Source organism: Amblyraja radiata, chromosome 31 (assembly GCF_010909765.2).
Source record: "Amblyraja radiata isolate CabotCenter1 chromosome 31, sAmbRad1.1.pri, whole genome shotgun sequence".
NCBI lineage: Eukaryota > Metazoa > Chordata > Chondrichthyes > Rajiformes > Rajidae > Amblyraja > Amblyraja radiata.
This window is the reverse complement of record NC_045986.1, coordinates 17,802,725-17,817,839: the sequence shown is the minus strand read 5'-3', so window position 1 is coordinate 17,817,839 and position 15,115 is coordinate 17,802,725. Positions and strand designations below refer to the sequence as shown.

General features: G+C 39.7%; 1 protein-coding gene across 8 annotated transcripts in view; it reads right to left on the bottom strand.

Annotated features, from left to right (window-relative positions):
* Nucleotides 1-15,115, bottom strand: part of usp48 (ubiquitin specific peptidase 48) — a 95,497-nt gene that overhangs the window by 41,079 nt on the left and 39,303 nt on the right. For 3 of the 8 annotated variants that reach the window (XM_033047950.1, XM_033047952.1, XM_033047953.1), the window contains exons 9-13: nt 12,514-12,693; nt 8,481-8,615; nt 7,183-7,356; nt 5,289-5,489; nt 2,130-2,244 (exon numbers count right to left, since the gene is read on the bottom strand). In XM_033047950.1, the coding sequence (XP_032903841.1) occupies nt 2,130-2,244; nt 5,289-5,489; nt 7,183-7,356; nt 8,481-8,615; nt 12,514-12,693 (805 nt within the window). The remainder of the gene's footprint in view (nt 1-2,129; nt 2,245-5,288; nt 5,490-7,182; nt 7,357-8,480; nt 8,616-12,513; nt 12,694-15,115) is intronic. The other 5 variants (XM_033047957.1, XM_033047954.1, XM_033047956.1 and 2 more) reach the window with 3 other exon arrangements.

The following is a 15,115-nucleotide window of genomic DNA, read 5'->3' as shown; positions in this document are numbered from 1 at the left end:
AAACCCACACACAGGGAGAACGTGTAAAGCACACAGATATCATATGGGCAAAAACAATTGGCATGGGCATGTTGGGCCGAAGCAATCAGATTCTGAGATGACTGACTCTGACTGATATTAAACTCAGTCTTATAATTATTACAATTAGACTGTTAGGTGGGTTTTCTAAACCTGGCTCATCACATGCCCGAGTGCCAATGTCAGTCTAGAGTCTCAAATTTCCAGAGTGGGACTTGCCCCAAAATCTTTTGACTCCGACCTCTTCAACAGGTTATTTATTATTTATCTTATTGCTGCGTGAGGAATCTTGTCATGTACACTATCAATGCTATTTCTCATATGCAACTGTAGCTACATTTGTGAAGCAATGTGCTTGTTGTGAAGAACTACTAAAAAAAAGCAGCATCTTTAATGTACCAGTAAGCACCAGCGTCCATGTTATTTGATTTACTATAAAAGAAAGTTTATCAAAATGTTAATCTGAGTTCCTAGTTGTCCCTGACAATTAGGAACTTAGATTAAAATGATGATGATTTTTTTAAATATCAAATCTAAAGGTTGGGATTACAAAATATTGAGACAATCTTGATTTGTGGACATGGGTATTTTTTAAAACCTTCTAAATACAAAAACTATGAACACTGCAATTATACTTAAATTGCAACCTTTAAAGTCCATTAAATACTTTATCGTCAGAAATGTACGGGCACAATTTGGTTGCTGATGGACAGGATTGGGAATTGATCCAACAAAAAGAGCAAGTCTTCTATTTCCATGTCTTTAACCTACCAGAAAGTTGTCAAGACTTGTTACAAGAAAGTTATCAATCAAAACAAAAGCAGTATTACCATGGAATTCTCAGCGTGGCAAATTAGCTTCAAAATTAGCTTAGTAAAGGGAGGTCGAGTGATGGTAGAAGTTATGTATTGGATTGGAAGTCTGCGACCAGTGCTGTAAAACAGGATTGGCGCTGGCACCCCTACTGTTTGAGTTTTAACCTTTTGAACCAGTTTTCCACATTAGACCTTGTCAAAAGCCTTACAAGTCATGCATCGGTTACAACAGGGTTCCATTCCTATAAACATTTCTCAGCTCGAACAGTTTGCAAGTTGGAAAATGTGGCCGCGAACCAATTTCTCGCATGGCAAAAGATGCTTCCAGCCCCGCAGCGACTGGCAAATCTACATTTCCTTGGCTATAAAGCCTAATGGCACTCAATCATTGATGCAGTCAAACAAAATGGTCCGAACTACAATATATTCCTGTAAACTTTAACTGCACGAGTTGTGATCTTTGACAAGATGTAATTTTGCCTGAAAATTAACAATTATATTGCCAAATCAAACTCAGAGTGAGGATGAATTTCAAATATTGACAGTGAAGTACAAATTGCCCGAATAAAGAACTCAAAGACTCCAAAATCAGAAAAATAGCAAAGGGCAACAACAACAAAAATATGCGTGGTAATGTGCAGATAATTTTGTTTAATCAGACTAGCGCCTTGATGTATTGCTTGGTTCAAGTTTTCTATTTTAAGTTGCTCTCTTATCCCAGAAGGTCGAATCAGGAAAGTATTAATCTTCACCCACCCCATCGTTCCTCCATCCACAGCACTGTGCAAAATAAATCTCGGGAGTCACTAGTGAGGTGAAGGCGTGGAAGAAAATCTCGAACAGCTCCTCCCAAATCTACAACCTGGATCATCTAGAAGGACAAGCACAGAAGGCACACGGCAACTCCGTTGCCTTCACGTTTTCTTCCAAGTCATGCAATACCATTGTGAGTTGGAAAAATATTTGCATTCCTTGATCATTGGATCAAAATCCTGGAACTCCCTACCTAACAGCACTGTGGGTGTGCCTTCATCACAAAGAATGCAGCAGTTCAAGATGGGAGATTCACCACCACCTTCTCAAGGGCAATTAGGCATAGGCATTAAATGTTAGCCTTACAAAGGGATGTTGCCGTTGCTGCATGAAGAAGAAAAATCAGGAATGAAAACCTGCAGTACAATGTCACAAAGCATATCAGTGCATTTAAAAATAATAATCCAACACTCCCATCAGAACAATAAGCAATGGTTTTCAGCGATTTGGAAATAATTAGTATAGTTTCAAAGTAAAAAATACCTTTGTAGTGTGATTCTGGTTAGATTGGAGATAATCTTGTAATCTTCATTTAATTGATTCTTTAATCTAAGTATCCTACATTTCTCCATGACACAATCTCTACATAAAGCAGAAGCTAGGGATAAGAAAAATGATTGATTAGTTGATCTTTCTTACAAATTTCATATACGTTTTCATTTTTTAGATGTCCAAGTAGTAAATGATGATTATGAACAGATTAACGACGTTTAACATTTTGCTTAAAACATACATTCAGATATTTAACAGACAAAGGATTTCACTAGTAAAGAGCTGAACACATAGTTATGCTACACAAGCACACCTGCTCTCTAATTTTGGTTATTATTGTTTCAACATTAGCATCCATTTCTACAAGATTCAGGTTTTATCATGGGTAAGGTTAAAGAGTGAAAATGCTCTAATGCTGAAGGTAACAATCTGATACCATGCACATCCAATAACTTCATTGCTGCAGAAAACAGATGCATAAACAAATAAACCGAGTCGAAGTTACAATTTTTTGATAAACATAAGTACACACGGAATATGTCATGAGATAATTTTGCAAATGATTAGTTAAATTTCAAGATTTCATACTTAAAATTGGGTCGAGGCAAGTTTTGGAGAGAACGGAAAAGCCAAAGGTGATAGACACAAAATGCTGGAGTAACTCAACGGGATAGACAGCATCTCTGGAGAAAAGGAATGGGTGACATTTCGGATCGAGATCCTTCTTCAGACCGAGAGTCAGGGAGAGGGAAACTAGAGATATGGAAGGACAAGGCGTGGAAACGACAGATGAAAGCAGACGATGATCAAGGAAAATTAGAATGGTTCATTGTTGGTTGAGGGGAAGATGACAACAAGGCAGACAAATAGTAAAATTGATCAGGACAGTGAAACTAGTGAGAAAACTGGGTGGGGGAGGGATGGAGAGACAAGGAAAGCAAGGGTTACTTGGTTAGAGAAATCAATGAACCAAATGCGATAAATGAGAGGGAGCTTCTTACAATGCTTGGTATGAAACCAGGAAGGATCGGATACAAATTCTGCCTTGCTGAGTATTTCCAGCATGCTTAGCTTTAATTTTAACTCTGGAACAGATGTTGGTTGGTCAGAAATTGAATATGGGGAATAAAAAAAGAGCAGGAGCCAGCATTCAGAGCAGACGGGAAGAAAAGGCAGGATGCAGTTGAAAGGGCAGCTTTCAAACACTGAGATGCATTTTAAGTCAAAGTTAGAATGACCGAAAGAAGGTGCTTTATGGTACGTGCTCCTTTTTAAAGTTTGTATTGATGATGCTTAAAGCAAAATTTAATTCTACTTGTCAAAATAATTGACAGCAATGGCAAGCTTTCTCAAATGTGGCAAAAAGACTGTTACATCAAAATAAAATGCTGCATCAAAATGTATTATCTATTCTCCATATCAGGCATCTTTGCAAATTTAAAATTAATTCTGGGCATGTGACCTCCAAAAGAAGCACTCCCATCAGTTTAAAACAATTGCTGAGATAATTAAGCAACCTTATTCAAAAACATTTAACTCTCATGGAAAGGACATCAAATGAGTGATAGTTCTTAAAACACCATCCAACATCATTGTTTGCCTCCTCGGCTGGTATTTTAAATTCAGCTATGCTCAATTCACCAGACCATCAAAACCCAAGGCCTGGGGTGGGAGGCTGGTTTGAATAATGGGCAGGGCTCTGCAATTTCTTGCTCAGGGTTCACAACTCTGCAATTTCTTGCGATCCTGAGCAGAGCAGTTGCCATACCAAGCTGTGGTGCATTTGGATAGGACCCATGCCACGTTTATTATAAAATGAAGTCTTAACTTGATTCAGATTAAACAAAACGAGTTAAAAAACAGGCACATCAAAGACCGTAGTCCCTGTAGTAAGCCTTCTGAACTTCAAAACAGGATATAACAATTGCTACAAAACATAAAATGCTGGAGGAACTTTACAGAGGGAATGGACAGGTGCAATTTTGGGATCGGATCCTTCTTCTGATGGAACTGAAGAAGGGACTCGACCCATATATTTGCCTGTCATTTCCTCCATAGATGCCGCCTGAACTCCGAGTTCCTCCAGCATTGTGTTTTGCTCAAGATTCTAGCCTCTGCAGTTCCTTGTGTCCCTGATTGTTGACCGCTGATTGTGTTTCATTCTGAGGAATATTACGAAATGCTAAATTTCCTGGCATGTACTGGCTGCTGAACACATGTGAAATGTGAAACCTTTTTTGGCAGTAATTGCTGGAATCAGAGAAATTAATTAAACTTATATGAACATTTTAAAATTACAGGTGCACAACCTTTTATCCGGAGTTCCGGAAACCGAAAAGCTCCGAAAACAGGACATTTTTTCCAGGATGTCGTCTGCACACCAAAGCTCGCGTTTGGCGCCAAACCTGACCCGAAACGACCCACGGTCAACCCAGGTCTGTACTACTGTAGCAGCTGCTTCCTTCCCGGAGACCGGGGAGACACTTAAACATCTGCAAATCATTGCTTAAATGTTAGTCAGTTAGTTTGGAGGGCTTTTATGTGAATGGGGGGGGGTGAAGGGGGAAACTTTAATTCTTAGTCCCCTACCTGGTCGGAGAGGCGGGGAGCGGGCAATGCCTTACCGGGTCGCCGTGCAGTAAGCTCCGGAGCGCTGTGGCCGCCGACTCCCAACATCGCGGAGCTGCGGCTGCGGGCGTCCGGCCGCGGGCGGCGCTGGATTTGGAGCGCCGCCCAAAATAATTAAAGTTTCCCCCTTCACCCCCCCCACCACATAAAATCCCTCCAAACTAACTGACTAACATTTAAGCAATGATTTACAATGATTCCCCGGTCTCCAGGGAAGAGGCAGCCTCTCCAGACTTTTCAAGCCGCCCGCGCTACCTACCTAATCTACGCTAAAAATCTTCCATTCGGAAATCCGAAAAATTCCGAAATCCGAAAAGTGTCTGGTTCCAAGGCTTTCGGATAAAAGGTTGTGCACCTGTACTTTAAGGCTGAATATCCTAAACGGTGAGTTTCAGAAGACTAAATTATACCCAGTTGGGGTGTTGTTCCTCATGCTTCTATGAAGCAGTGAAATGATTCAGGAAGCTAAAGCCGAGGTCAAAGCAGGATGATTAATGCATTATATGAAAATGAACTACTTACCATCTAATCTGGGGCCACCTCCATATCTAGCATAGAAGATATCAGCTGCTTTCTGAGAAATCCTTTTAACATCACAGATTTTATCAGGAATAAGTCGGTTATGTACACACAAGTGATGAGAATTATCAACGGGCTTTGTTACCGCTGAATCATCCAACCATTTTCGTAGCCAGTCCACTGGTAGAAATTCATAGCATTCTCCTAAAACAAAAAACAGTTCAATCTTTAGCCCCTGGTTTTCAACTAGCAAAGCAACCTTGAAAGAACACATGCAATTAGTGGGCGAAACTGCTGGCCAAACGCAGGCAGTATCCAATTGTACATGGAAAGAAAGCCCAAAGGAATATGTGAGCCCATTCTTCATCAAGGAACCATTAGTTCAGTGATGTGTACTAATCAGTGCACCAAGGGTATCTGGAAATTACAGGCCAGCAAGCCTTACTCAGTGATAGGGAAGTTGTTGGAGAAAATTCTAAGGGACAGGATTTATGTTTACTTGGAAGGCAGGCACTGGGTTTTAGCACGGAGGGTTGTGCAAGGCAGATCACGCCTCACAAATCCAACTGCATTTTTGAAGAGGTAAATAAGAAAATCTGATGGCAGAGCAATAGACGTGATTTATTTGGACTTTAGCAAGGCTTTTGGCCAGGTATGGAGGTCTCATCCAGAAGTTTCAGGCACAAGGGATCCAAGCCACATTGGCAATCTGAAGTGACAGGAAGCAAAGGGTTATGGTGAATGGATCATTTTCTGACTGAAAGTCTAACAATTGTTTGTAATTATTTGAATCAGAAGGTAGTTAGTATAATTAGTACTTATTCAGGCAAAATGAAAATTAGTAGTGTCGTAGGGTGCTTGTAGACTGTGAAAAAGATTGTCTAATTATGCAGCAGGACATGGATCAACTATGAAGTTGGACAAAGTGGTGGCTGATGGAATTTAACTCCAACAAGTGTAAGGTTATGGCCTTGGGAAATCAAATTCTGGTAAAATATATGGAGTAAATTGTAGGAACCTTAATAACGTTGATGTACAGAGAGTCCTTGGGGTGCAAGTGGTGACACAGGTGGATAGTGTGGTGAAAAAGTCATTTGGCATGCTTGCCTTTAAAGGTTGATACATTGATTATAAGAGTTGAGATGTCATGTGTAGCTGTAAAAAAGATTGGTTGGATCAAATTTGGATCATTGTATTCAGTTCTGGTCGCTACAGTATGTAAATAAGAAATGTGGTAAAAATAGCGTGCATAAAAAAGATACACCATGATGTTGCCGAAAATGTAGAACTGAGGTATAAGGAGAGATTGGATAAGATGGATTTATTATGAGGGATATAGATAGGAAAGATGGCCAATTAAACTTTTACATTAATATTTGAATTTGTTTTGCCATCAATTCAAATCACTAAACAATGGCCAAAACATTCAATAAATCAGCATCTGAAAAATTGGTCATTTCCAAAAAGAGCACAATTGCCACCTTTTCCAGATTGAATCACTCAATTTCAGAAATTTGAATTGGAACTTCCATTCATAAATCACCCGTGTGCTGAAAAGGCATATTCATGCTTTCTCCTGATAACTCCCCTGGATCAGATCTTCAACTAATTTTCACAACCAACTAGGTTATGATATCCAGACCCACCTCCAAATTTGAACCCCCAGACCTGCTAATAAGGCTTCTATTTTGAGCCAACCAGTGCCAATCACACTCCTCACATTCTCAACAACCTCAACACAATCTGGACTATTATCATCATCTATCTAATGCGGGCTGCATTACTGACCCAGTATAGCATACAAATATTATTACATGCTGAGAAGCTTCCCTGCAATACAATCTTTCACATATGTTTGCACATTAAAAAAAAAAAACATCTTAGTAAATTGACAGACCTTCTTTAGTTGGTAACATGTTAAAGAGTTCTTGCACTTCCTCATGCTTGGCTTTGCCCTTGTCCACACTCTGCCTCCTCATCTCAGCCATTTCCATGCACCACTCTTCAAATTTTTTATTGTCGCGTTCAACCATTTTCTGTAAGTGTGCTGAAAAAAAGGGATGGAAAACACCTGAGGAAATGGAGTAAACCATGGATTTACTGTTTTTCAACCAATAAAAATAAAATTGCACAATATAACAATAGGAACAGAGTTAAGTCTATTTTCTTCAGAATGCTCAAGGCATGAATAGTAATAGTAACATTTACTTTAATAATATCTTTAATGTCGCAAAACTACACATATCTGTTTTGTCAAATATGATACAGCCAACTTTTTATATTGACAACTATCAAAAACTATGCTAAATTAAGAGTTTTAAACAAGAAAAGAGGCGCAGAGGGGAGGAATATACAACTTCGAGACTCAAAGCTTTGGAAACATTGGTATTGACTGAATTGAACGATAGGATCAATGGCTGCAGGTTGATGACAAATATTATCTTTCTTGAAAAATAATACTTCACCATGCCAAAGAATATAACTGGCTGGCATATGGATCAGGAAGGAAGAAACTGAGCAAACAAAGCACTTACAGAACATTCCACCAAAAGTAACATCATATTTGAATTGAATTCTATTTTGAATTGAATTCTGTCTTTACTTTGTGTACTAGTCATGTCTCGACTATTTATTTCATTCCCCTTACATGTTTTTCCTCTACCTGCTAAATTTTTGTAAGGTGTCCTTGAGACTCTTGAAAGGCGCCCATAAATAAAATTTATTATTATTATTATCATATTTGGTCAAATCAAGGAAGTAGATTATGAGATATAAATGAATGGGTAATATTATTCAACATACATGTCCACTGTATGAAAACAACATTGAATGCCAGGAATACCAAGGTTTCCCTCATGCCCAGCATTCCATAGCCCAGTTCACTGACAATGGTATAATTGTAGCAACTTAAGCAGTTGCAAAGCAAACTGGCCCTGGGGAAAGCACCAGATTCAGCAGGGCAGGCTGGCTAAATGGAGGTTTCACCTGCTACGGAAACAATTTTGCTTTGATTCTAAATTACTTTCCAAAGTTTAGCAGTGAACATAAAAGGAAAATCATTCACAAAAGACTGCCTTAAATTTCAGATGTACATTGACATTTTCAAACAAATGCAATTTATAGAATTAATGGTCACCAACGTGAAAATGCATTGAACATACTGATATAAACATTGATAGACATACAGATACTTACATGGGAGTTGAACACTTATTTCTTTTTCTTTGCACTCTTCCACTTTTCGTCTGTACACCAGCATATATGCATTCCTTGAACAATGGACACCTTTAATACATTTAGGTTTTCGTGCCTGTGATTTTGAAGGCTCTGCTACAAAAAGAACATTAAGCCTCAATGTTTGTACCAACAGAAGAATTGAACTATACAAGAAAAGTCACTTTTGAGTAATTAATTTCAAATGTTGTAGGATTCGAGGATGATATTTTTAACTATCATTCTTTAATTTTGCTGCAACAGAAGCATATATAGTTGCTTTATCTAGTGACACAAAATGTTCCAAAGTTAACTGCAACCCTTCAAAATAGTTTGAGTTGAAGACAGCATGAAGTGCAATTATTTCCAGAGACACCGTCAAATGCACATTATTCAATTATAAGACTTGTAAACACATCACAAAGTCTAACAAATCTTTTGTGTGGCCTTAAGGTGAAATAATTTGAAAACATGTTAACATAGAACATAGAACAGTAGAGCACAGGAATAGGCCCTTTGACCCACGATGTTTGTGCCAGGCATGAAGCCAGGTTGAACTAATCTCCTCGCCCTGCACGTGAACCATATCCCTCCATCCCTTGCATATCCATGTCTCTAGGGGTGGTAGTAGGCCATCCGGAGGAGGACAGCAACAGCATCCAGATCTGTGGCACATTTACAGGCCACTGATGCACAGCAGGAGAGGGTATGAGCAAGTGACATTGTGGGTGGCTACAAAGTTGTGGCTAATATTGTCCGTTTAAGAAGGGCTGCAAAGACAAGCCAAGGAACTACAGGTGTTGAGCCTTGCATCATTGGTGAGAAAGTTACTGGAGGGGATTCAGTGGATCAAGATTTGCTGGCATTTTAAAGGCAAAAACTGATTGGGGATAGTGAGCGTGGTTTTGTGCGTGTGAAATTGTGCCTCAAAAACATGGTCGTTTTTTTAAGGTTAACAACAAGCCTGACAAGGGCAGAACAGTTAACCGGTCCACATGTACTTTGGCAAGACCTTTGACAATGTCCTACATCTAAGGGTGAGCCAGAAGGTTAGATCGCGTGGCATCTAGGGAGGTAGATAATAGGATACAAATTTGCCTGATGGTTGATAGGAGCCAGGGGATGGGAACGTAGTTGATAAGGTTAGTAATGGATAGTGACAATGGTTATTTAAAATTACAACGGAATCTAGCTGAATTGGAAGAGCAGGACAAGGAATGGCAGATTAAATTTAACTCAAAATGTGCAAGGTGTTGCATTTCGGTAAATTAACACGGGGCAGGACTCGCACAGTTAATGGTAGGGTCCTGGAGAATGTTGCACCCGTATCTCCCTGTTCTACAAATATATAGTTCCTTGAGAGTGGCGAAACAGATAAACAGGGTGGTGGAGGCAGTGGCGTTAGGCACGCTTACCTTCGCCAATCAGGGCAATGACTACGAGAGTCGGGACATCATATTACAACTGTACAAGACGTTGAAACCATACTTGGAATATTGTATGCAGATCTGGTTGGCTAGCTATAGGAAAGATGGCGTTATGCTGGAAGTTTGCAAAAGATTCATGAGGATGTTACCAGGACTGGAAGGCTTGAATTATAAGGAAAAGCTGGATACGCTGAGACTAGTTTTCCTGGAGTGCAGGAAGCAGAAGGGTGATCTTTAAAATCAAGATAGTTATAGATAAGGTGAACGGACACAGTCCTTTCCCTGGGTAGGATAGTTTAAAACTAGAGCGTAGAGGTTTATGGCGAGAAGGGAAACACTTAGAGGACTTGAGGGGCAACATTTTCCATACAGAGGGTGGTTTGGTATGTGGGTGGGTGGTATGTGGAACGAGTTGCCAGGGAAAGAATAGAGACAGAGTGCAATGTTTAAATAAACATTTAGACAGGTACATAATTTATAAGAAAGGGGCCAAACACAGGCAAATGGGGCTAATTCAGATAGGCAATTTGGTCAACATAAACAAGTTGGGCTGAAGGGCCTGTTTTCATGCTGTATAATTCTATGACTCTTATAACTGCACACAATGCTCCAAGTGTGGTCTCACCAATATCTTGTAGTTGTAACACCAATGCCTTGTCAGTTGTAACCCAACTCTTGTACTCAATGCCCTGACCGATGAAGGCAAGCGTGCCAAACGTCTTCTTCACCCGAGTCGCCAATTTCAGGGAACTATGCATTTCTTCCCATACGTCTGTAGCCGGAGGAAAGATATCAAGTATCCGATCAGGATCTGGGGGGGATACTCTGCTGACTAGAAAGAGATCCTGTAAATCATGAACAAAGAATCACAGTGAAGCATTAGTATCACATGATCAGCATTAACTGCGAAAATAGAGGTAGCTTTACAGCCCTGAGATAAATCCCTCTGTGAACCATCAGGAGAACACAATAATAAATGGGGATGTTTTGGAAAAAGACATTTTGTGAAAGGGACAATCTGATGAATTTCAAAAGCATAATATTCATTCTTATAATTACAGAAGCAAATGGTTGAGGTCATTGTGGAATGGCAGAAGCAGGAATTTGAAGGGGTTAAAGAAACACATGTATGGATAAGGAAGTGGATATGTGGCTAACGAACATTTAGCATGCATGACACAATAAGCAACTAAGTCTTATCAGAAGAGAATAGATGTGAAGGGAGTAGAAATGAAGAACAGGACAGGGTAGGAAGAAAAAAAAAAAAGCCTCTAGAAGACTAGAAGAAAAAGTGTAATGGAATAGGCCCACATCTGGACTGGAAGGCAGGGGAACCCCACATCATGAATATGGACAGCTTGCAAATGTGCAGATAATATCCCAGCTTAGCAAACAGAAGTAAAAATAACAGTGCATGTTAAGGAATCAACATATGCAAGTGTTAAGGTAATTTGGAAACAGAACTCTGTTGCGTCTGATTATTTCGCTGGAAGTATTGTCACTAAGAGTTGGGTAATAGATCTCTCCTTTCTTCAATACTATACCAGGGTCCTGCCATTCACCATGTCATGCCCTGGTGCAGCTCATCAAAATGCAACACCTCGCACCCATCTGAGCCAAACTCCATCCATCGCGCGCCCACCACCCATCCCTCCCAGCCGATCCAGACAACCTACTTTACTGTCTACCACACCACCACCTTGTCATTGGCCTTGCTGATGACAAGGATAACATCTAATACCGTGCCTTCTTCAAGGGATACTTCTTTAAAAATGTCAAATTCATGAGACAATTTTCCACAAACAAACCCATGCTCTCCCTAATCAGCCGTAAGTTGGCTGAAAGGCTTCAATCTACAACCATATCTGTGACTATGTCATCTGTTGATTCCCTGTGATGTATAATATGCTAGACTTCTAAAAGGGGCAGAAATAAGTCAATGTTTTTTTTTTCTTGATTTTATAATATTGCATCAGAGCAGCTTTCAGTAGTAGTATACTTTGATTTAATACCTTGAGTGTTAATCAGTTATTGAGCCTACACTAGATGAGTAACTAAGACACAAGGATCTGCAGATGCTGGTTTACGAGAGAGAAGAAGACAAAATACTGGAGTAACTTAAAACGTCAGGCAGCATCTCTGGACAACATTGATAGGTGATGTTTCGGGTCGAGACTCTTCTTCAGACTGGCTATCCTTTCACACGCGCTCATCCATCACTGGTTGGGTTAAATGTTATCTGACCAAATAAATAACTATTTAATTTGTGCGAAAGATTGAGCTGGAGTTGCAGTGGAACATTTTGTTCAGCGCACAAGCACAATCCAATGTGCTAAGAAGAATAGTATGACACAAGTTAGGAGTTGCGATCCACTACACACCGAGCTTTCCATTTCACCCGTGTGCACTCAGGTGCCCAGTTTCAGAGTTGCTTTGGCAGAAGCCAAAAAACAGATTGCCTGACTTACCACCAAGCTAACATAATGTGCAATCCTGACAATTAAGAACCAAAGAGTACTTGCATTCTATACACAAAAATATTTGTAAAACTTCTGAACGTGACCCAACAGCAGCCATTGGTTGCTCACCAAGGTCTTCCTCTATCCCCAACTGCAGCTTCTTCCCTTCCATTTTCTCAATCTCCTCATCATTAAATTTATACCAGTCGCCGGTCCTGTCATCTCGTACGTGTGCAATGTAATGGCCGGAATATGCACTCACCCCTCTGTGGATCAGCACCGCAGTTAGCTCATAAACACAGCCAATATCTACCAGGGAATAAAAGTGGGGGGGGAAGAGAGGGGAAAGGCATTTCTGTCAGTGCACAACACCATTGAGGTAACATTTCTAACATTCATTATATGCCTCATATTCAACAATGCACCAATGCACAAAACATCTTCCATTTATGTTTCAGAAAGGTATATTCATCCCGATGCAGACCTGTCATGATCTTGTATCCAGTCCTTGATAACAAATGTTATAAAGTGCTATTAACAGGAAGTCAAAGAACCCAATATATTTTCCCAAGTTTGAATAAAATCACGACTGGCAAGAAGCCAACATTTTACCATGATTCAAAGGAACTGCGGCACATACAGAGAATTGCAGAAACCTGCACTGTTGATATTCACTCCTTGTGCCCATGCTGACAATAAAGGAGCTTTTGAAACTACCTGTAGTTCTACTTTCTAGCTCTCAGTGGAAACAAGGAATTGCAGATGCTGGTTTACACCAAATGACACAAAGTGCTAGAGCAACTGCCTGACCCACTGAGCTGCTCCAGCACTTTGTATCCTTTCAAGTTCTTAGTACCTGGCCTTGCATTGCATATATAGGGCTAATTATTTTATAAATACATTCAGATTGCAGCAGTGGTGTGCCTCAGAGGTCTAGATGGTTGATGCAGACAGTGGGCTGAAGGGGGTGTTTCCACACTGTATGACTCAAAAGGGCAAATTTGGACCAAAAAGCACTTGGCAAAAGCAGAATGTAAATCTCATGATGCTCAGTAATAATATTATCTAATGCAGCCAAAAAATATATATATTGTGCCTTGACTTGGGTCAGTTAATAACAAAATGCTTGAAGTTGTCGAAGACCTAGAACCGTAGAATATGGTGGAGGGAGTCAGTGACAGCAGTGTACGATGGACAAAGGGCCGGTAAGAAGGAACCGGGGGTCTTACCTTCCGTGCCCTCAAAGTCGGCTGTGGGAGGCATTCCTGGGGCACGAAAGGCTGAAGGTGTACGGACAAGGAGAAGGATGATGGTTTGCTGGCGATCCGGATGGAGGCGACAGCTGCAACTGGCGTTTATGGGCATCTGCAGCTGGGACTTTGGAAATGGCGACTCTTGCATATGGACACAATGGGCTGTTTCTATGCATTATATACTGAACCAGGGATTGTACTTATTATGTATGGCAATAATCTTACTGATCTGGATGCAAAAAAAAGTCACTGTAACATTGGTACATGTGATAATAAATGAACCATTGAACCATCACTAATTTTAGCATTACAGCAGGAATCTGCTCTCAAAGTCGTCACTTTTAAGTTGGAATGTAGCCTCCTCAACTCCTAGTCACTGAGATGTGGCAGCTGGGTTGACATAAACACAGCATTGTGAAATGGCAGGGTACTCACATCAAAGACAGAATCTCTTCATAGTTTTACTTCCAGTTGGAAATGACAAGTCGTCTGTGAAACATTGCTTTTACAGCATAATGATATTGCAAATGTGGTCATGAAATTACCAGCGAAAATTGCTGGTAATTTTTAAAGACAAACAAAATAATTTTAACTGCTTTGTGATTTGTAGGAATGGAAATACTGCAGGAGAAGAAAATCCAGTTTGATGTTATCCTGAAGCAAATTGAAGTTTATTTTCATTATATGACAAGATTTTACTAAATCTACCTTCTTTCAACATAAAAATGTTTGCAATTATAACCAAGAAGACAGCTTTTTATACTGGTACACTGATGACACAACTATTAAACTGGCTACCTATTGAGAAAGCCTTGGCCATATGACTACTGCATTATTTAAAAGTAATGTAAATGAAAAATGATCTCATCTCTAAATAATGAAAGCCCATATCTATTAAATTAACTCTTCTTAAGTTACCGCTATAAACTTAACTACAATATTGGAGTTCCAGGAAGGGGTAAAAGTGCTTTCAGTAAATACTTCTAGGCTTCAGATTATTTACTATACAGTTCATAGACATCATTAGTATTTCAACCACACATTGAGCCTGGTGTTAAATAACACAAAGTTCTCTTACTTCTGTTGCTTGTCTAAGTAAATTCTTGTAGACACTGATGACCTGGATTACCAAGGAAACCTTGCCTGAATTTAACGTGCTTTCATCCAACCTCAATACACACATAAATTATTTTTACGGCACTTGTGCAGAAAGGCAATCTCATATTTTATTTTTAGTACTCTGTTTTCTGTGATTTCTATCCCACACGCGGATAAAAGTACATAAAGAAGTTCCATGAAAGGCTCCTGACTGATGTGCATAAGATTGCTTGGTGTGATAGCCATTGAAAGTACTGACATCTCTGCAGGATTATAATTTAGTCAAGTGCCAAGCAAGTTAAACACCAACACATTAACCTATAGCAATTATTTTTAGTATGTTACAGGCAGTTAAAATATTTACATTGCAAGTATGTACA